Raw genomic sequence first — 21,072 nt, 5'->3', positions numbered from 1 at the left:
GCTGTCATGCTCAACAAATTGTTTTGAGTCGAAGCATAACACCGACAGCTGGCATGCCCTTTCTTTTCATTTCTTTGCTTTTTGCATACACTGTACTGTACAACACACACACATGTAAATATATATATATTGAACAGGTTTCTTTCACTCTCTCTCTCTCATTTTAAACATTTCCCTTGAGTTTTGGTGGCAGTGATGCGACGCACACAGATCAACTGGTTATAGCTGGGATTTATAATGTACATATTGCCAATTTTGAGGAGTGGGAATTGGGGAGCGGGGAGATTGCAAAACGTAGTGAAAGGAAAACGGGCCTCTCGACTTAATTGTAATGAAACCTATAAACTATACGTCATTGTCGTCTTCAACTCTAGGAGATATATCTTGCATCTGCAGAGGAAATTTAGGACTTTATGTACTAGTTGTGTAAGATCTAAACATATTTTGTGGGCAGCTGTGCCGCATGCGCACTTGTTGCACCTCCATCGACGACAGCAGCAGCTGAAGGCGACGGCGGGGAAGGCTTCAAAAATACTTGTGGCAGTGTTGTTGTCGCTGTTGCTCCTGCTGCTGCTGTTGATGTTGCAATCTGCTGTGCGGCAGCCAGCGAGCCATTCAACAGACCCAGCTGCGCATCGTAGGCATCATAGCGTCCCGATGCGCTCATCGATGAGAGCACTAGGGCAGCAGCCACCGCCTGTTCGTGATTGTAGAATGCCGACATCGACACCGCTCCTGGTGGAGGAGGCTGTGTGGCAGCGGCATTCAGCGAATGTCATTGATGCGACGATGTTGTCCCACGACCAGCTGCTGGTCCGGCACCCGCGGCTGCATTCGTTCCAGCATTCGCGGCAGCTGCATTAAGCAGTGCATTTTGTGACCAATTCATTTGCTTCTCGAGTGCGGACAGCGTTTTCAATATCTGTGGATTGCTATAATCGTAGGCAGCCGTTGGCAACGAAGAGCGTATGACGCCAGCTCCCAGCTTGGGGCTGCTGCCATTGTTATTATTGTTGTTGTTGCTGGTGGGACCATAAGTGAACTTCTTATCCTGCTGCCGATGGCCTCCCACCGCCCCATTGAGTCCGTTAGCCACAGTGCCCGTTGTGCTAATCACAGACGTCGCTTTGCTCTTCTGACTCGCCTTAGAGCGCGGTGCCTTAGTGTTGGAGTGTATCACCTTGACTGCTGCTGGATAAACACACACGATTTCCACGCCATCCGATTCGCTGCTGCTCTCGCAACGCACAACAGCAGGCGGTGGCGCCGTCGCCGTCGTCGTTGTTTGCCATTTGTTGGCTGCCAGCTGCTGCGATGTCTGTAGTATTTCGCTGGGACTCTTGTAGTAGTCGAGATTGATGACATGCGACAAGGGTTTAGACGCTGCTACAACGTTGCTCGTTGTGGAATGTAATGCTGCCGCAGCACCACTGAGCAGTGCATTGCTATTGATGGCCGCCACATTGAGATTTGCTGCCGTCATAATGCTGTTGATGCTATGATCCGTTTGCTTGGTGGGCGATGCCAACTCCAGCATGCTAGCGGCAGCTGCCACAACAGCTGCATTCATTGCCGCTGCCTGCGCCGAGGTTGATGGCTGTACCATTAAATTGTCGAGCTGCGCCAAAGGTTGTTGCGAAACTTGCTGCTGCTGCTGTTTCTTCTTTTTGGGCGGCTTTGCAACAGCTGTGACCTTGGACGTTGTGGGTTTGTCCAACTTGCGTTTCAGGCTATTCGATGAGGCACTTGCAACCGAATCTGTATCGGAATTGGCACGCGATCGATCGATCTGCTGTGCTGTCACCGTCACATCATCCAATTGCTTCAGGTAATTGTTGACAGCGGGCTGTTGCAATAAATCAATTGGTTGCGGTTGCGTTTGCGTCTGTTGTTGTATGCTTTGTATGCTGTTCGCTTGTGACATCTGTGCCAGTTTGGCCTCCAATTGTTTTTGGAACTTGATTTTGGGTGGCTTAACTGTTGCCGGCTGCTTGGGCGCTCTTGATTGCTGCTGTCCATTGGCAGGCATTTCAAGTTTGCGTTTGAGACTACTTGATGAGGCACTTGTAGCTGAATCCGTATCGGAATTGGCACGCGACCGACTCTGTTCGATCAGCGTCAGTTCATCGTATTGCTTTGCATAATTGTTGCCTTGTGTTGTTGCTGCTGCTGCTGCTGATGTTGTTGGTGGTGCGGCAATTACACTCGTTGCTGTTGGAGTTGCGGTGGTGGTTATTGTGGTTGGTGTCGCTGCTGGTGTTAGTGACAACTTCTTTGCCTTCTCTTTCTGCTTTTTGCTTGCGTGCTTGTGTCGTTCAATCTCACGCTGCAATTCCTCGTAACGCATCCAGCCCGTGGCCCACACATCAACGACTTTGTCTTTTAGGTACCCATTGATGAATTGCTCCAGCGAATCCTTTCGCTTCCCCAGCACAGCATACGATATCCAGCGTGCTTGGTATACATCGTAAAGCAGTTCGCGCAATTCATTGCTCCACTGGAACTTTTTACGAGGCATCTTTGGCGGATGCTCCGAATTGACATCAGCCGCACTGTAATATTTGGAATAGTAAAAAACATCTCAAAACTATGTAATCATTTTGAGCTTACGCTAGTTCCGCAAATCGATGCAATTCGATCTCGTAGTTTGCAATGGCCTTGGGCATCAATTCGGCAACCGCTTTGCGCAGCTTCTCCAATGCAGCTGTAGTCTTGTTTTTCTCCTCTCGGGCGCGCAGCGCCTTCGCTCTACGCAGTATAAAATATTTGGGCAGTTGCAGCTGGTATTCCAGATGGGCAAATACCATGTTCCGTTCGTTGCGCTCTGAACACAGCAGTGTCTCGTAGATTCTAGAACAAATATTTGTGCACACAGATTAGTGAAGCTAGAAATAATGAAAAATTACTAATTACTCACTTTAGCAGCAGCGCTGTTAGCTTGCTGTCAAAATCAAATCTTCTGCCGCACAAATCTCTGCTTCTGACCATTTCCTTAAAGCTGTTGATGTTGCCCAGGATCTCATTATCCAGACTGGCCGGCAGTGTAGTATCCGCAGTTCGTTGATCTACAAGAAAATTTACGTTAAACCAACTTTGAATAGGATTCCAAACTGCTTTACTTACTGTCGTTTGGTTTTGATAACTTTTCGACTTTGCCTTGCTCGCTGGCAGAGTCGCTGTCATCGTCTTCACTGCTCGAGTCCACAATCAATGCTGTCGTAATTTTAACTTCGCCATTCACCACGCTCTTGGACGGTCCATCGACCTGACCCTGCGACTTAAGAAAGCTGTCTCGTTTCGCCTTTAGCATATCCTTCACAGTTGTCGTTTTGACCACCTTTTTGAGCGCCTGCGATTGAGCTTGAGCTTGCTGCGTCTGCCGCTGCTCTTCGGTGTCTGAGTTGTCGATGGCATTGGGACGTGGTGAATTCGATGATGAGGATGAGCCAATCACATTCAGTTTGCCGCTGGTGCTGCTCGTTTTCTTACTGCCTGTGCTCGCTCTTGGTTTCGCATCCGCACTGGATTTGGGCAGTTTGACAGTATTAGGTTTGAATTTACTCTTTACATTCGTGTTGACAGACTTTCCGCTCTCTTCATCATCTTCTAGGCTGTCGGTGTCACTGTCGGAGCCATCAATGCTTTCGCTATCGCTGTCTGAATCATTGTCATCATCATCGTCGTCATCCTCCTCGGCTTCCTCGTCGTCATCATCGTCGTCGTTGTCGGCATTGTTGTTAGTTTTAGATTTATTATTGGCCGCAGCTTCCTGTTCGTTTTCACTGGACGACTCCGACGTTTCCGAGGAATCATCTGAGCTTGTGGATACCACACGTTTACGTGATCTTTCTGGCATTTTAATGATGGCATCGGTGCGTCTGGTATGTGACTTTTTTGACGGGATTCTTAAATTCCAAGGTGCCGCTATTAATATAGAAACCACCCTCCAAAGTCTCCACCTCCTCGGGCAGTATTTCATCGTACTATAAAAAGAAATACGTTGACAAAATAATCAAGCAAGCAATCATCCAATTGCAGCTTACCGCCTCGGTGTTGTCGATAAACGAATCGGACTCGTCGTAACCCATTCCAATGTCGACAAAATCATCCTTCTTGCGACGTCCACGTCCGCGTGCATAAGAGTTGCCATATTTGGCTTCCAGCTCCTTGGCAATGCGCGCAACATCATCATCGTTGTCGGCGAAGGGATCATTATTGTTGCCATTGTTGCTGGCCGCCTTCTCTTTCAGCATTTTTGCCTTTTTTTCTAAAGATTACGAAATGTTAATAAGGAATGGTGGCAGTTTGTTGGTCAAACTTACCTTCTCCAGATGCAACAGTTTGGAGTAGTTGAATTCGGGATAACGATACGAATCCGTTTCAAACAATTCCAGCTGCAGACGTATCGTTTTGTTTGAGTTCTTGTTGCCCTTGCTGTTGGACTGCAGCGCGGTATCGGTGTCGAGAAAGTCGCCGAAGCGCGACAGCATCGGAGGCACAGCATTATGGCTGCTGATGCTACTGCTGATTGTGGTGAGTTGCACACGCCTGTGCTCGCCCAGCTTTGACATTTCTTACGCCGCCGTCGCCCCCCAATCGTGAGGCTGATGGAATCGCCACAATGCCACGCGGTAAAATGCAACGAATAGTTTACACACACACGCACACCGAAGGAATTGAAATAAATAAGCGTAAATGATTTTAGTTTGCCTTCCCGCCCTTTTCGCAGACTGCTGTACGCCGCGTGTTCTTTTTTTTTGTGTGTGTGACAAACAAAAACAACGCACGGAAAGGCAACAACAACAAAGAGACGACGGTAGTGACGACGACGCGACTGCGACAGCGACGGCGATGTCGGGCCCCACCTCCTGTGCAATGTCTGTTTGCTGTTACTGCTGCTGGTTCTCTGCTCTGCTTGTTCTTCTGCACGTACACCACAAATACTCTTTACCAGCTTCCTATGCACTGTTTTCACTTTCTGCTAATAAAACAAAAAAGTGTCCCGACGAACTGCTAAAAAAACATTTGCGTTAATTGCACGCTTCAAATGTGCAGCACACACACACAGACTTTTCTTTCTCCTATTTTGTCGTCACTTCACTTCACTTTTTTTTTGCAATTGAAAATAAATTTTTGCAGTTTTGGCGTCCAGCCGGCGGCAACAAATTCAAATCACATTGGCCAAAACACAGTTAGATTGGCGAGCTTTTTAATGTATTATTTGCACACGCGCTTCTTTAATTGCATTAGCTGTGTGGCCTTTGCATAATTTACGCACAGTTTTTTACAATTGTTAATCAAATCTTTGCTTGCGCTGTGCCGTCGTCTTCAACGCTAAACATTTTCACTGCACTCATGCCGCCGACCCCGCAATTAATGCATTGGCGCGCTTCACAGCACTGGGCAAAAGATTTGCAATATGTTTGTCTCGCTTTTATTGCTTCCGCGAGCCGTTCACACTTGGTGCTTGAAAGCGTCTAAAATTTAATTTTAATACAAGCTTCGACTTGCAAAAAAATAATGTAGGACTAATTTTGTTCCTAGTCTCGTAACTTGAATTTATAAAGCTATAAAACACATGACCCACAGTGTTTTACAATATTTAAATTGTTTTATTTAAAGTGTGTACATATTGCTCATTGCAAATTTTTTTAATAAAAATTATTGTACAATTGCTGTTTAGGTTATTCTTTATTGGCATCTATTTATTTATTGGTGACAAATTTGTTAGCCGGGCTAGGCTTGCGGTAAAAAATATCCCAGCCGCAGGTCATGTTTCAGTGTGCACTACACTTTTTGGTTTTGTTTTGACTACCTTTTGAGCGCTGCACAACACTGCGCATGAAACAGCTGAGAGCAAGTGGGGAGCTGCTGTCTTCAGTACCAGTGTCTCCCCTCTCAGTGTTATTGCGTGCATCGGAGCTGAATGCTTCGCAAAGTGTACGCCAAGTGAGTGTTACAAATTATAATTAATTGAATTTTCTTTTTTTGGTTTATAAGTGTCTGCGCGTGTGTATGTGTGTGTGAGAGATACTCTATTTATGTATGTATGTATGTGCATGTCAACTACAAAATATAAAGTTGCATGTTAAGCAATTCGAGTGGAAAATTGCAAGCCAGCCATTAACAAAAATCGTTGGTCTTATCAGAAAATAGTGTGCAATAAATAAAAGTGTGCCACCACATGAGTGTTTAAAACTCGGTAGCCTGTGGTTACCTGCTGTGTGAATGTGTGTTTTGGTATATTTATGTTGTGCCCTTTGTGCTTGCAGTTACAAACAACTCATTCGACCCCCCTCTCCATAATTGTGCCCGTGTTGTTGACATCGAGTGACCGAGAGCAACGTACGCGAAATAAACTTTAACAAAGGCAACCAGCAGCCACTTAGTCGTTAAGTGACTTTCGCCTGAGACGCAGGAATCGCGCGCCTTGCAACGCAGCAGACAAAGTTACAGCTCACCCACACATAACGGTAAACATAGATATGTGGAGACAATAAAGAAGAAAGAGCCACCTTGTTCATTGTCTCAATACACAATAACTGTTGCCTGCCCAACTGGGAGTAAAAAACACATACGCACGTAGGTGAGTAATAGTGCCATTAGTAATTAATATGAACAGTGCTCGTGTTCATTACTATAAAAACAAATAGTCGAAGACAATTGTCAATTTGCGATAAGGACCCGAAGAAAACAGCGGCAATTACTTTTTGACTTTTATCTGTTTGCTATCTCTGGGAAATTTAAATGACTATTAAATGATTAAAGGCAAACAAAGATGACAGTACTTTCCAGCACTCTCTGTCTCCACTCTTTCCACCCACACTTCCGCTCAGCCTCTATTGCACTGCATTTTGTACAAAACAGTGTTGCAGAGCTGCGCTCAATGACCTTGAATAGTGTCATAGTTGTCGTCGCCTTGTGTTTTCTCCCCATTTCCAAATGTGGTGCAATGAATTTCAATTTCATTGGAAAGCCAAAGGCATTTCAATGAAAAATATCAGCGCTCATTTTGAGCGGCACCCGTTTTAGGCCCCAAAAAAACAAACTGGTTTCACATCACTTTTGTTTTTTGGTCAACAGTGGCAAGGCAGACAACCACACAGAGCAGTAACAAATTACAACAATCGCAATCACAACAATCGCAACATACCAAAACGTGCAACAAGTTGGCTTGTATGCGGTCACAATTCATTTAAATTTAACTCACTTTTAATGCGTCATTTTATTGTCAATTTGCGCAATGCTTTTTGCGCTATTCTTGCTCTTGCTTTGTATGTTTCTGTATTTTTGTTTGCTGCTTTGTTTTGTTTGCTGCCGGTAGCTGAATCGGCTGATTTTCTCGTGGATCACGTTTATTATTATCGTAGAGCAGCACATCATCAAAAGTCATCTATAAGTATGTATGTATATATGTAGATATTGTTTGTCTATTCAGGTTCATTTGTTCCTAAACATAAACAAAAGAAAATCGTTGCATTTTGTGCGCCGAAATTTGAATACCCTTTCTTTAGTTATTTAATCACATGATTTTTATGCTAGCCCAACATCGAGATGAAGGTTTTGTAATTTGTAGATAAAAATAACCACGAGATTGCTTAAACTTCTAGATGAGTAAGTAATACTAAACCTGCTTGACAGGCTATGATTTAGTATTTGTTGTAGTTTTAGCATTAGCGATAACATTGCTACAGTACAGAGTGTTTAATTTCTACACTTAATTCTTATGTGCAATTAAGTGTAGAGGCTGCCAATGAAACTACTCAAGTATTTATTTTAGGCGATTCAATTTTATTTAATTAAGTTAATTTCAGCTTTAGGTTTTTTTTTCCAATTTTAGTTGCGGTAGTTGCATTAGCAATAGTGTTACTATATTAATATATAATATTCATATATAAATATAATATGAAATATTTTAATTTGAGTTTCTAATAATTTATATTATAGCTCTCAGAACAAGCGTAATCAGTATGTACTATATATGTACATATGCTGACAGCAGCATTAGCATGATATTATAAGTATTATAAATATATATTCTGAAATTCCAGGGAAAAATAAAAACCAAATAATATACATATATATATAACGCGTAATTATGATTCAAAATGAACTTTATTCGCTCAGCTGTTCAGTATGCTCAGCAAATAAGTAAATAAATCCCCCTGTGCGGTGGAGAATGAGGTTCAACTGCGTTTTTGCTGAAATTGCATTGGCTTCGCCATCGTTGTGGATGAATCATCAATGTAAAGTATCTTTTTATCATATCGTTTCGAGAAGTGGTCTTACAAGTGCAGACATATACAGATATCTATGTATGTACATATGTATGTACATATAGTATGTGTATTGTCAAAGAACACAAAAATAATATCGTTTAGAGCATAAATAGCGTAGACGAAGCATTTGTAGTATTTTATCATTGAAATGAACAAGTGACGCAAATCCTAAAAAAAATCTAAATTACAGCAAACAATATTATACTATAAAGTTTAATGTTGAGAGTAGTTTTTGAGAACATTTTTTCTACAAAAATTCAATGAAGATTGTTCTACCTTCATTATCACGATTTGTTTTTGTTAAAAAAAACCCAAAGAAAATATATACATATATGTCTTATATTAATACATCTAATATATATTTACATTTCCAAACATACATACATACTTGTGCCATCAATTTTTGTGATGATGGAACACACAAGAAACGTTTGACGTGTTTTCGTTCAATTCTAGAGACTAATGACAGCTTTTCAATTCTATATTTGACTCCAGAGAGCGACCAACACGACACAATACACGATGACTGAGAACGTAGAGCTGATGAACAAATATGGTGAACCATTGCGATATGATCGTAATTTTCAGGGACCACGACAACGAGATCGCGGCTGCACCGATGTTCCATGTCTAATTATCTTTTTTGCTCTTCCTGGGCGGCTGGGCATTCATCGCCCAGTATGCGCTAAGGAATGGAAATCTCAACACTCTTATGATCCCAACGGATATGTTCAATCAGAAGTGTGGCAAAGACTCCAGCGTGCTGAAGAAAAACTATTTATTCTTCTTCAATCTGGACCAATGCATCGATCCGTTGGTACCCATAACGGGCTGTAACACACCGCAGGCAAGTGAAGAATTAATAAATAGAATCGAAAGGTTTCACTTAGTATAAAATTTATTTATTTTTTTGTAGGTTTGTGTTGAGAAGTGTCCCTCGGAGACATTTGTGTGGGATAGCATGAAGAATACAAAGACTTTCGAAGACCTGAAGCAGCGTCTTATCTGCAAAACAGATGCCGATAAGGCGGCCATTTACTCCAAGACAGACATACAACGAGCCATTGACGACAATCGTTGTGCTCGCTATTACATCAAAAGTGAACCGTTTCTCAATCGTTGCATGTTCGAGTTCTCGGATCAACTGTGTGAACTGCTGCCTAGCGTATTGTTTCGCAATCGTCGCGACTTGTCATTGCTGCTGCCGGGAAATGCGAGCCAAAGCCAAGAGCTGGAAATGCAGGCAATGGCATTGACTCTGCAAAGCGATCCACAAGCTCTTGTGGCGCCACAAACAAACCCACGACAGGTGGCAGTCGATGAGCAGGTGGGACAATGTCGTCGCCAGCAATTGAATGGTGCTGTCATCAGGGAGAAGATGATGCAAACGGACACGCGATTTGCCAAAATGGTAGGCAACCTGGTGGCTCATTTTTACAATGGCACACACGATGCCCAACGACTGGGCGAGGAGATCGTTGAGGATCTGGTCAACTCGGCAACGATTGTGCTCACCACTTTGTTGCTGACAATGATTGCTTCGCTCATCTTCATTTCACTGATGCGTTGGCTGGCTGCACCCATACTTTGGTTCTCCATCTTTGGCGTGCTCATAGGACTGCTGGCGGGCATCTACTACAGCATTAAGAAGTACACATTCTGGAAGAATACGCCGACGGTGCCGCACCACGCCTTGAATTTGCACAGTCAGATTCAGAATCTGCTGCAGAATGCCAACAATTGGTTGTATCTGTCCATATTTCTGTGCGTTTGCTTTGTGATCATCCTGTTGCTTGTGATTGTACTGCGCAAGCGCATTCGCATTGCCATCGCACTGACCAAGGAGGGCAGCAAAGCGGTGAGCACCGTCATCAGCACCGTTTTCTTTCCCATCTTCTCGTGGGCACTCTACATCGTAGCCATTGCGTTTGCCATTGGTGTTGGCCTTTATCTCGGATCCATTGGCGATCTATCGTTTCGCATGGTGCGACGCATTGGCGAAAATGGCGAAGTGACCAAGGAGCAATGTGTCTGCAATGGTCCAGCCATCAACTACACTGTGGGTGCAGCCTGTAATCCAGAGACATTCCAGCAGTATTGTTACATCAACCAACGTCTTGAGTCGTGCATTGAGACTACATGCAGTTTCAATGAAATATCCAATCCACCGAAGGTGCTCTGGTCGATGGCATACAATATCTTTGGCTTCCTCTGGCTGAGCTTCTTCATTTCGGGCTTTAGTGACATGGTCTTGGCAGCCACATTTGCCCGTTGGTATTGGACATTCAAGAAGCGAGATGTTCCATACTTTACGCTGACGCATGCCTTCTGCCAGACAGCGATCTATCATCTGGGCACTTTGGCATTTGGCTCGCTCATTTTGGCCATTTGCCGGGCGATTCGTATAATACTGGAGTACATCGATCAGAAGATAAAGAAGTATGATAATGCCGTCACTCGGGCCATTTTGTGTTGCATGCGTTGCTTCTTTTGGCTGCTGGAGAACTTTTTGCGATTCCTCAATCGCAATGCGTACATTATGTGCGCCATTCATGGCAAGAATTTCTGCTCCAGTGCCAAGGATGCATTCAATCTACTAATGCGAAACTTTTTGCGAGTCGTCGCCTTGGATAAGGTCACCGACTTTCTATTCTTTCTGTCCAAAGTGCTGCTCACGGGAGGCGCAGGTGTTGCTACTTACTATTTCCTGGACAACAATCCGTCTGTAATCCAATTAAATTACAATGCCGTGCCAACGACAGTGGTGGTAATTGGCGCCTTTCTCATAACCAGCGTCTTTTTTGGCGTCTACTCGATGGCCGTGGACACGCTCTTCCTCTGCTTCCTGGAGGATTGTGAACGCAACGACGGGACACCCGAGAAACCATATTTCATGTCCAAGCAGTTAATGAAGATATTGGGCAAAAAGAATAAACTGCCACAACGTCAGCGACGTAGCAAATAGAGCGGAAATGAAGAATGGAGTAAGGAGTTTAGCAATAGAACGCACCACCAAAGCAATATGCAAGGAACCATTGAAAATGACAGTGCAAAATGTAGTTGAAGAGTTGAAGAATGAGAAAAAAGAGCTTTGCTTGGCCGACATACGAGTATATAAGACATATTTCTACAAACATATATAGATATATATATATATATACAAATATTTATTGTACGTTATAATAACCAACGGGTTGTGCGCGATTATTGCTCATGATAAATTTTTGATTAGATGGTGGCAACATTTGATTAGGGTCAGCTGCAATTCAATTTTTTTATATTACATGCTACATGTAAACAAAATGTAAACCATCTTATGTTCCACATTTGCCAATATGTATTCAAAAAGAACAATATCATTTGCATCATCTCGTAAAGTGTAAATAGAATAACGAGAAATTAGTAATTCATGCGCATATACATAGTAGATTAACTCATATACAAATGTTTATGGCTCAGCGCGATCATTGAAATTGGGTGCTCAACAAATGAAAAAATGATGTGATAGGCGCAGAAGAGGCATAAATCTAAATATATACAACATACTATATATATATATACAAATTCTAAAGACAACTAAAGCAATATTGTGCAATTCGTTGCGAAGAACTTAACTTAAATCTCAGAGATATCAATAATGAAACGACTTGAAATGAAATGAATTATAAGGCTAAGCAGTGACAAATTGTTAGCGAGATAAACTTGAAGATTGAAAAAGAGAACATACCATAAGGTATTTATTTTTGTTTAACTTTTACAACTATTTATGCACATTTTAAATTTATTTTTGAGTTTCTCTTATTTTTTGTGAGCATAATACATACTTGAATTTAATAAAATTGAATTCAAACTTGAATCACATTCATAAACATAGTACTATATTTTATCATTTTGCTAAGCAAATGTTCTAATTATATAAACTGGTTGAAAAATTGATTTAAACATTAACACAATGGCAGTAAACAGCGCAAAGTAAAACACATATATTCATACACAAATTATATGAATACATACTACTTACTACTAATTAGAACAATAAGTTTTACAATTTTCAATCTGATATAATAATAAACATGAATGGAAAACTGTGTGTTGCGGACAATTATATTAATATATCGTTGAGCACGCTATCGCTAATGTTCTGCAAGTCGTCGTTATCGCCAAACGCATCGAAGTCATCGCCAAATTTGGAACAGTTCAACTGATTGAGCTGATTGCCATCGTTTTCGTTGCTGATGCACTGCGCTGGTTCCGAATCCTAAAATAGAACACAAATCATTAACAATACAAGGGGAAATGACTAGCTTTAGTTATGTATACTAAATCGTTGAGCAGTATAATCGGTGTAGCTGCCTTCGGCTCTATCATAGGCACCAGTGCCTCCAATCGTCCCGACGGCGAAGTGCTGAGATTCTGCACATTGAGCGATGCATCCAGTACTTTCATTACGGCAGCGCTTTTCTTGGAATACAACGAGTTGTTGCTGCTTGTATCAGGCAGTCTTTCAATGCGTGTATTATCGTTGATATTCAACGGTGTGAACGGTGATTGTGGCATGCAGTTATTGGCCTTTGGCGAGGTTGGAACAGCTGTGACATTGACATCTTCAAAACCAAACGACGCTTGCATCTGTTTCCATTTGCTACCCAAGCTTGAGAGATTGGGTTGCGCAATTGTTTTGGGTTGCGCGGACTTCTTGTTGATGGTGCGTAACAGTCGCATGGGATCGAGTATCTTGGAGCGATTTATTGTGTTGTTCATGTCCGTGTTGTTCATGTCCTCTTCATTTTGTTGCTTTATCTTGCGAGCTGAACGTGGCGGCACTGGCACTGCAATATATAATAATGTTTAGCAAAGTTTATAGATTCATATAGGGTTGCAATCGTTTACCCAACAAACTGTTGCATGTGGTATCGAACTGTTTGACATTGAAGTCGTCCTGCAAAGGCAACCGCACCTGAAGGCTGCGCACTCCACTCGCTGCATCCAGTTTGATGGGTGGTGTGGATACGAATTTCATCAGCAGCGTATGACTATCGATGTTAGTTGGAGGCTTTAGTGAACGCAATGGGGTATTGGGAAAGTTCTGCATCGTGTGCTGCATTTGTGATGCATTGCCGCTAACATTGCCGGTCTGCTCTTTAAAACGCAAGTTCAAGTTCTTGTTTACTTCGTTTACTTGTTGTTCGATCTGTTGCAGCTTATCGCGCAATTCTTGTAATTCTGTAGTGCGAAACTCATTGGATTCGTGATCATAATGATTATTGGCATCCAACTGCTCCGCAATTGTTTCACTGATATCATTTAAAGCGGACAACATGGTGCCAAGTCGCATGCCATTACCTGCAAGAATTTATTGTTGGTTTACTGCTACTTAGATTAAAGTTCGAGTGGGCTTCTCACCTAATGCGCTGCCAGCGTCTGGTGCAGCACCAAAGAACTTTTGAATGTTGCGCAGCGTACTGTCGGCAGCTTCTTTGTGGAGTTTTTGTTCCGTCAGTCTGGCCAAGAACTGTTCCATGTCCTCTTTGAGCTGACATTGTGGTGCCTCCAGCATTGAGATTCTTTCCAGGGGCATGCCTATCTTTCGCTTGCATTTAAGACGATTGTATGTTTCGAAATCCTCCAAAAACTTATCATGCAACAACAGCGTTTCGTCGACTCCAGTTTTGTTGGCAATCTCAGTGAATATGTTTCTGATCTGTTGAGTGTTTTGGCGTAATCGAACTGTTAACTGCTTTGTTTCATCTATATATGCCGAGATATACTCTTTCATGAAGACATTTTGCCTGGACATGCTTTGCACACTCAAATCCCGCAAATTTGCCATGTCGCTGTCCAATGACAAGGCTTTTTCCCGTTGCTTAATTAGTTCTTGGACAACAAAGCCTACCAGATCTAAGAGGAAATTGATGAACTTCATGCCGCCAGGCATAACAACCAGATACGATTTGATATTGGACCAATTGAGCTGATGCTTCTCATTCAAATGCTTGAGATAATCCACAGTACTGGCTCGAAAATTAGCTTCGGACTTCTTGTCCGTGATGGGCCAATAGAAACGGCGTTTAAACTCAACGGCATCGATGATGCGAAACAGATAGTGCATCACTTGAAAGAAGGCAGGTTGATTCGACTTCAGAAACATATCCCAAGATAGCAACTTGATCATTTCGTCCGTCATGGGACACAACAAAGACAAGCCTTGAAGCTTTTTGTGTAGCTTTTCACTTTGTTCCTTTTCTTCGGCCTTCCAAGGCGCAATTGTTGTGCGATCCATGTTTCCAATTCACTAATACTATTTTACTACACTGTAATTACTTTATTTACTCAATTATTTAGTAATTTTCGATAAGGTAATAAAGTGGCGCTACTATTTCAAGATGACGGACTTGAAGTGCAACAACAAGCATAGTATATCGATATACAAGGAAATCGATTTAGTCTGTTAATTTGAATTTAAAAAAATAAGGTGTGGTAGCACTGTACTCAATCATATATATATCGATATGCCATTTACAATTGTTTGATTTTCGTAATTAAAATAGTATTAAGGTAGTGCGAATAATTTATTAAATAGCCTTTTCAATTTGCTTACAATATTATAAAAAGGCAAACAGTGGTATTTAAAAATATTGCAAGCCATGCGTGTTTGTTATCGATATTAGTATATATGATAGCGCACAGCCTATCGATAATATCGACATTCTTTTTGCAGCTCTACTGCCAATTTCGTCGGAGAAAAAAAAGACAAAACGTATAAAAATCAAAAAGTGTACGTCCGTTTGCAGCGACAAGTGACTAAAGTGGAGTGTTTGCGCCACTCTATACAAAATGGCTGACGGCATTGCGTTAAACCAAGCAGCAGCAGCAGACAAGCGAATGGGCGCTCCGCTGGACGACGGGCCGCCCGGCGTCGATGGCAATGATGCGAGTGAAAAAAACGAGGAGGCCGCTGCCGCTATCGACGGCGCCGCAGCGCAGCGCGCATCATCACGCAAGAGCAGCAAAAGCAAATCAACGTCACGTCGACGTTCAACATCACGACGACGCTCAAATTCGCGCCACGGTGCCTCATCACCTCCACCCATGCGTCGCCGACGCTCACATTCATCTCGTTCCCCAACACCTCCGCCCGCGCATCGCCGCGGTCGCTATGATTCGCCGGAATATGGTCGCTATCCGCCACGACGTCGATTCGATCGACGCCGCTCGCCGGATCGCGACCGTGATCGTCGACGCTCGCCACCACGTCGTGGTCGTGGTCGTTATGGACGCTCCCGATCTCGTTCACGCTCCAGATCACGTGGCGGCCGAGGCATGAGTCCGTCATCGCGCTGGTCACCCAAAAAGAAGCCGGCATCGCCGCCAATGCCAGCGCCACAGCCACAACTAACACATCCAGCCCAAGCCGCCGGCTATGGCGTCATGCCTACGGCGATGTATGCTCCGGGACCGTATGGTGCGCCCGATGTGTATGGTCATCAGTATGGAATGGCACCGCCAAATGCGTTCACGCAGCAAGGACCGCCCCCAGGCTATGGAATGCAGGGCCCGCCGCCCACGCAGGCGACTGACTTCAATACGGGCTATGGAGCCTGGGGTGTTAATGGTAAGCAAACAGCGTGTGTGTAGCAATTAAATGAGCTCGAAATTAAACCTATAGCACAAGGTTTAGCAAAGTGCTGCTTGTGCTTTATTGAATTGCATAATTAACTTAGTGACATTTGCCTTTTTTGCTCTCTAGAATATGGACAGCAAGTATGGCTACCGCAGACGTTAGCAACCGTGCCTCAAGCAGCGCCAGATGTCATGGGACAGCAGCCACCACCGCAGCAACAACAACAACAGCAGCAGCCGCAACAACAACAGCAGCTGCCGCCACAATCGGGCATTATGGAGGAGCAGCAAGCAGCAGCACCGGCGCTTGAGGGCGCAGGTTTGCCACCACAAGATGGTAAGTGTGGAAATGAATTTTAACTTGGCTACTTGGCGACCATTCTCACATACAAACCTCTCACATTATATATTCTATTATTGTTGTCATGGTTACTACGCGTCCCTAACAAAATGCAAAACAAAAAAAACAACTTGTAAATGTAAATTTGTATACTCGTTAATTGTAAAACGCGCTACAACAAAATAACAGGAAAAACAGACATTAATATGCATTGTAAAGACATTCAGTATCTAGCTATAAAATCACAACAAGAGCTCACACCAACAGCTCTTAATATATATACTACATATTTATTGTATTCGTTAAATTACTTAAACAAAGCGCAACAGTTTTGTCGTTGTTTTTGTGTATCGTATTATTGTGTCTAAAGACTAAAACACACACTTCTCGTCCATCGCGTGGTGAGCGGCATTCAGTCACCAATAAAACGTCGTCACCGTCAGCCCCCAACCAAAAGCACGCACTACAATAAACCCAAGAGAGGAGACAGCAGATACCCATAGAGCCCATCAGACCCGCATTTGCGCTACGATCCGATCCGATCAGTTCCGGCAAAACGCATCCGCCAACGTTGGTTGTGTGTGTGTGTGATACTTGGCCGTGAAATGCACTCGAGATTGCATTTTGTAAATGAAATTTGAACTTTTTAAATCCACCACTGGGAATATGCATTAATTCATTTCTCTTTCTTTACCCCTCGCAAAATCTTCGATAAATCAACTCAGCTGTGGCCCAGGAAGCGGAGAATCAAAAGGAGGAGCTGAAGAAGCAACGCACCAATTACGTGAAGAAGGTATCGCTGTTGAAGAAGGAAATGAAAGTGCTGAAGGAGCAACATGATGATTTAACAGCTGGTGAGGCGCCACCATCGCCAACCACTAAGAATTTCATTGAGGAAAACGATCGTCTGCAGGTCAGTATCAATCATGAGATACCATTCAAGTCTACATACTAATTTCAACATCTAAATTGCAGGTACAAATCAAAAAGAAATTGGATACCATTGAAAATGTCATCGACATGTTGAGCGGCATCATTGGTGATGAGGAGGCCGACGAGGAACACGAGGAGACGCCTAAAAGCGAACCAGGTCCAGCGGGCACAAAAAGCGGAAATGCGGCTGCAACTTCCACAACGAGTGAAAGCTCTGGCGACAGCTCCGATTCGAGTTCGTCTTCAAGCAGTTCCTCGGAATCATCGACGGATGAGGAGGGTGATGAGGAGAACGGTAATGGCGATGGCAGTCCAACAAATCGTCTCAAGAATCGAGCGATGAAGTCGATGAAAGCAAAACAGCGACAAGCTGAGGCTACAGCCAAGACAACGGTATCTCAAACCCAAAGTTACAATTATGTATTTTTCGATTCGGAGAAATATTGGTGTGAGAGCTGTAGCGTGTTCCCAAAGACGGCACGCGACTATCTTAAGCATCTGCACGCCGAAGAGCATATGAATCGCGAGACCATGGAGACACCTTGGCATGTGGGCATTGATCACGATCCCTTCCCTACCATCGAGAAGGCGCCGACAATGCGTGTGCCAGTTCGTGGCCTACAATTTCTGGTGCCTGCCAGCGCCTGGTACTGCAAATTGTGCAGTGTCTGGATTGGTGACTTGCACTGCGCCTCATTGCATCTCAGGTCCCGCACTCATGGCAGCAAATACGATGTACGTGTGTACTCAATTAGTGTTGATTGTTCTATGATTGCTAATTCGAATTTAATTGCAGGCGTTCGTTAAAAAGCAGATAAACTATGAAAGCGAATGGCTAAGCAAACGTGAGCGGGCACAACAGCAACAGCAGAAGGAGGGCGAGGAGGCGAAGCTCAAAAAGGCCAAGAAGGATGAAGATAAAACAACCAAGAAGCGCAAAAAGAAGAGGTCTGTATTACCAAGAAGAGTTGTTGCCGCACCTAAATAGATATTATTTATATAGAGTTAGAAAAGAAACACGTTTCTTAATATAACTAAATTAGTTAGCAGTGAACACTTTCCTATCGACTACTGTTGTACCTAACAATTTCGATTAAGAATTTTGGCTATAAATTTTGATTGGTGTTCGATTTGAGACTGTTTTGAATTACAAATGTCAAAATGAGGTGGGAAACCAATCGTTGGTCAGTTTATATTTCATTATTGATTTTCATAAATGTCTATATCTTGCATATTTTCTCTTAATCTTTCAGTGGCGATAAAAAGAAAAAGAAGCGCAAGCATAGCAAGAAGCACAAGCGGAATGCGAATAGCACATCTTCATCAACGGACAGTTCGTCATCAGATGAGGGCGAAGATGGGCAGTCATCAAAGAAAGCGGAAGCTGCGCCGGCAGCCAATGCCGCCTCGATACGTGTAGCAATGCGTAAGCAGGAGGCACCCATCGTTGGCAAGCCGGAGGTGGTTGCTCAGCAAGTCGAGGCACCGCCGCCGCCCAATATTAAGGATACGCTTGGCACAAGCGAGCGCGGCAGATGGACACAAGCGTCGGGCGGCAATGATGCGAAAGTGGAGGACGAGAAGAAGCGCGACGAAGCGATGATGCAGCAATGGAACACGGTGCAGCCGGTGATTAGTGAGAGTGAGAAGAAACTGCTCGAGCAGCTTAAGGGCAAGCTGAAAGGAAAGCCGCGCCCCACGGAGGAGCGAAAGAACGCATTTGCGGTAGCTGATGAGAAAGCGAGTCGACGCAACAACTCCAAGCGACGCAGTCCCTCGCCGCGAAGTGGCAGCCGCGGTCGCTCTGATCGTGATCGACGCGACAGGGATCGGGATCGTGATCGCGAAAGGGAAAGAGAACGTGATAGAGATCGTGAACGCGATCGCGGCCGTGATCGTGACCGAGAGCGTGAACGTGACCGTGATCGCAGGCGCTCGCGTTCCAGATCACGCAGCCGTACACGCAGGAGGATCTCGCGTTCGCCAGTGCGTGGAAACAATCGACGCAGTCGCTCACGGGATGCACGCTGGCGTCGCAGTCGCAGCCATTCGGAGGAGCGCGTGGAACGGCCCGTGGTTAAGCATTCCGAGTTCCGGCCACGCACGGTGCCCGAACGCAAACCGAGCGAGGTGAAGCGGGACAAAAAGGACGTGACCGCGAAGCCCAAGTCAAGCAAGACAAGCACCACAGCGAGCACAACAGCAGCGGCTGGCGGCAAGAAGTTGCCGTTCATTGGCAAGATGCCCGTACTTAAGAAGCAGCCGCCTCCCGCAACGACTGCGTTGACGGCAGCCGGCTACAATGAGGCGGGCATCTATACCAATGGCGGCTCAGTGGATGGCATGGGCGTGGCTCCGCCGCCACCACCTCCACCGCAGATGGGCATGGCGCCGTCGTCAGTGCGTCAGAATGCCCCAACAGCGGCACAAATTCAAATGGCCATGATGGAGGATGCCTTTGGCAATGCGCCACCGTTTCATCCCGACGCTGGCATGATGATGGACTACGATGAACTGATGCCCGATCCTGTGCAGTTTGCCAACCTCATTACCCATTGTCCGCCACCACCGCCACCTGGCGAAAGTACAAATGCAGACGGTTCGGATGGTCTCGATGGTGATCAGTTGGGCAACGAGGACCATGGCGAAGAGGATGTACTACCGCCGGGCATTGACGAGGTCGAAGCAGATCTGGAACCGCAGCCATTGGTGACTGGCGCCCCATCACAGGGCGGCGAGCTGCCCAAAGATCTGGCCGAAGCCCTCAACATTATATTCCCAGCGGATAGACCAGAGGAAGATGCCGCCGATGATAACAGTCAAGTACCTGTGGTGCCGCAGACAATCACCACCATTGTGAACGATGAACCGGTGCTGGACGAACAAAATCTGCATTATCTGGCCAGGCAGGGCATACATATGGTGACCATTGAAGAGACCACATCAAGCTCAATGCCAGCTTCTGTGCACGAGGATACCTCCAAGTCAGTGGACTCGCCCATGCCGATCAGTGGCGATGAGGTGTCTCAGGGCGCCTATTCCCAGCTGGCCAATGGTAATTCGGATAATTCCGTGTCGCACACAAACAGCGTGAAACAGATGGCAGCACAGGACATCCCAATGCCCTGTTCTCCGCCAGCAGAGTTGCCTGGCGACGCTGTCGAGATCAAATCAAAGACCAGTGAAGTGCTATTGGATGTGGCCGATATACCACAACCGCCTGCTTCACCCACAGACAGCGAGAAGCTGCGACGTCAGGCAGAGCTGGACGAGCTGGCCATGCTGGGCATTGACACCAATGACATGGCCGCACAATGTATGTAGTTAACGAAATGGTGCATCCTTCATCACACAACGTACATTCATCACATCCATAAATCGCATATCGCACCCACATCTTCATAAACACCACACTCAGTACACATATTCTCAGCTCTTAGAATTTACATAGCATCCGTTCTAATCTCACAATTGTGTACTATATATATATACTATTATCCATAGATGCGTTGTAAGCTGCGATTTGACATCAGAAGCTGGGTGGATGAAGGATCATTGCGGCTGCAGTTTGGGTGGCGCGTCCACAAAATTTCATTCACTTTTTTATTAGTTTTACTTTATGCCTATGTATGATTGTGTTTATGTGACGAAATGTTCTTAATAAATGCACATATATGTATGTAATATATGTATGATGAGACCACACAATTGTTGTCACATTATTAAATGAATAAAAAAGATTCACTGCGGAAAATCTAGTAAGTTATTTTTTGTGTAAGATTAAAATAATCACATTTAATTTTGTTTTTCTTTATTATCAAATGGCACCTAAAACTGTTTTATTGTTAATTTAATAGTTAATAAAAAATAGTGATGCTACAACAACAATTATGGATGAAC

The 21,072-nt window shown here is 44.3% G+C and overlaps 4 protein-coding genes across 6 annotated transcripts; 2 read left to right on the top strand and 2 right to left on the bottom strand.

Moving 5' to 3' along the window:
- Window positions 1-764: 764 nt before the first annotated feature.
- Window positions 765-5,562, bottom strand: LOC132784417 (yemanuclein). Its single transcript, XM_060790030.1, is given in 7 exon segments — window positions 765-2,552; window positions 2,611-2,850; window positions 2,918-3,065; window positions 3,124-3,901; window positions 3,903-3,983; window positions 4,044-4,265; window positions 4,323-5,562. Coding segments are annotated over 7 exon segments (3,495 nt in total). The 5' UTR covers window positions 4,572-5,562; the 3' UTR covers window positions 765-775.
- Window positions 5,563-5,858: 296 nt separating this feature from the next.
- Window positions 5,859-12,876, top strand: LOC132784418 (choline transporter-like 2). Its single transcript, XM_060790031.1, is given in 5 exon segments — window positions 5,859-5,949; window positions 6,273-6,586; window positions 8,775-8,918; window positions 8,920-9,126; window positions 9,196-12,876. Coding segments are annotated over 3 exon segments (2,373 nt in total). The 5' UTR covers window positions 5,859-5,949; window positions 6,273-6,586; window positions 8,775-8,801; the 3' UTR covers window positions 11,245-12,876.
- LOC132784421 (augmin complex subunit dgt6) lies at window positions 11,516-14,695 on the bottom strand. Its single transcript, XM_060790039.1, has 4 exons — window positions 13,683-14,695; window positions 13,170-13,622; window positions 12,600-13,108; window positions 11,516-12,537 (listed from the first exon to the last, which is right to left on the bottom strand). Exons 1-4 carry the CDS (start codon window positions 14,557-14,559, stop codon window positions 12,382-12,384), a joined length of 1,995 nt encoding a protein of 664 aa, XP_060646022.1. The 5' UTR covers window positions 14,560-14,695; the 3' UTR covers window positions 11,516-12,381.
- Window positions 14,696-14,980: 285 nt separating this feature from the next.
- On the top strand, window positions 14,981-20,880 carry LOC132784416 (zinc finger matrin-type protein CG9776). Of its 3 annotated transcripts, XM_060790027.1 has the most exons (7): window positions 14,981-15,891; window positions 16,027-16,236; window positions 16,965-17,152; window positions 17,215-17,907; window positions 17,969-18,120; window positions 18,426-20,488; window positions 20,677-20,880. In XM_060790027.1, exons 1-7 carry the CDS (start codon window positions 15,114-15,116, stop codon window positions 20,685-20,687), a joined length of 4,095 nt encoding a protein of 1,364 aa, XP_060646010.1. In that variant the 5' UTR covers window positions 14,981-15,113; the 3' UTR covers window positions 20,688-20,880. The 3 variants fall into 3 exon arrangements, with proteins under 3 accessions (XP_060646010.1, XP_060646011.1, XP_060646012.1); XM_060790028.1 differs by lacking the exons at window positions 14,981-15,891; window positions 16,027-16,236 and adding an exon at window positions 16,636-16,865; XM_060790029.1 differs by lacking the exons at window positions 14,981-15,891; window positions 16,027-16,236; window positions 16,965-17,152; window positions 17,215-17,907; window positions 17,969-18,120 and adding an exon at window positions 18,243-18,356.
- The last annotated feature ends 192 nt before the right edge of the window (window positions 20,881-21,072 follow it).

The sequence above is a fragment of the Drosophila nasuta genome, chromosome 2R (assembly GCF_023558535.2).
Source record: "Drosophila nasuta strain 15112-1781.00 chromosome 2R, ASM2355853v1, whole genome shotgun sequence".
In the NCBI taxonomy this organism is placed as follows: domain Eukaryota; kingdom Metazoa; phylum Arthropoda; class Insecta; order Diptera; family Drosophilidae; genus Drosophila; species Drosophila nasuta.
The sequence above is the reverse complement of the archived record's forward strand: the minus strand, read 5'-3'. Positions and strand labels throughout refer to the sequence as shown.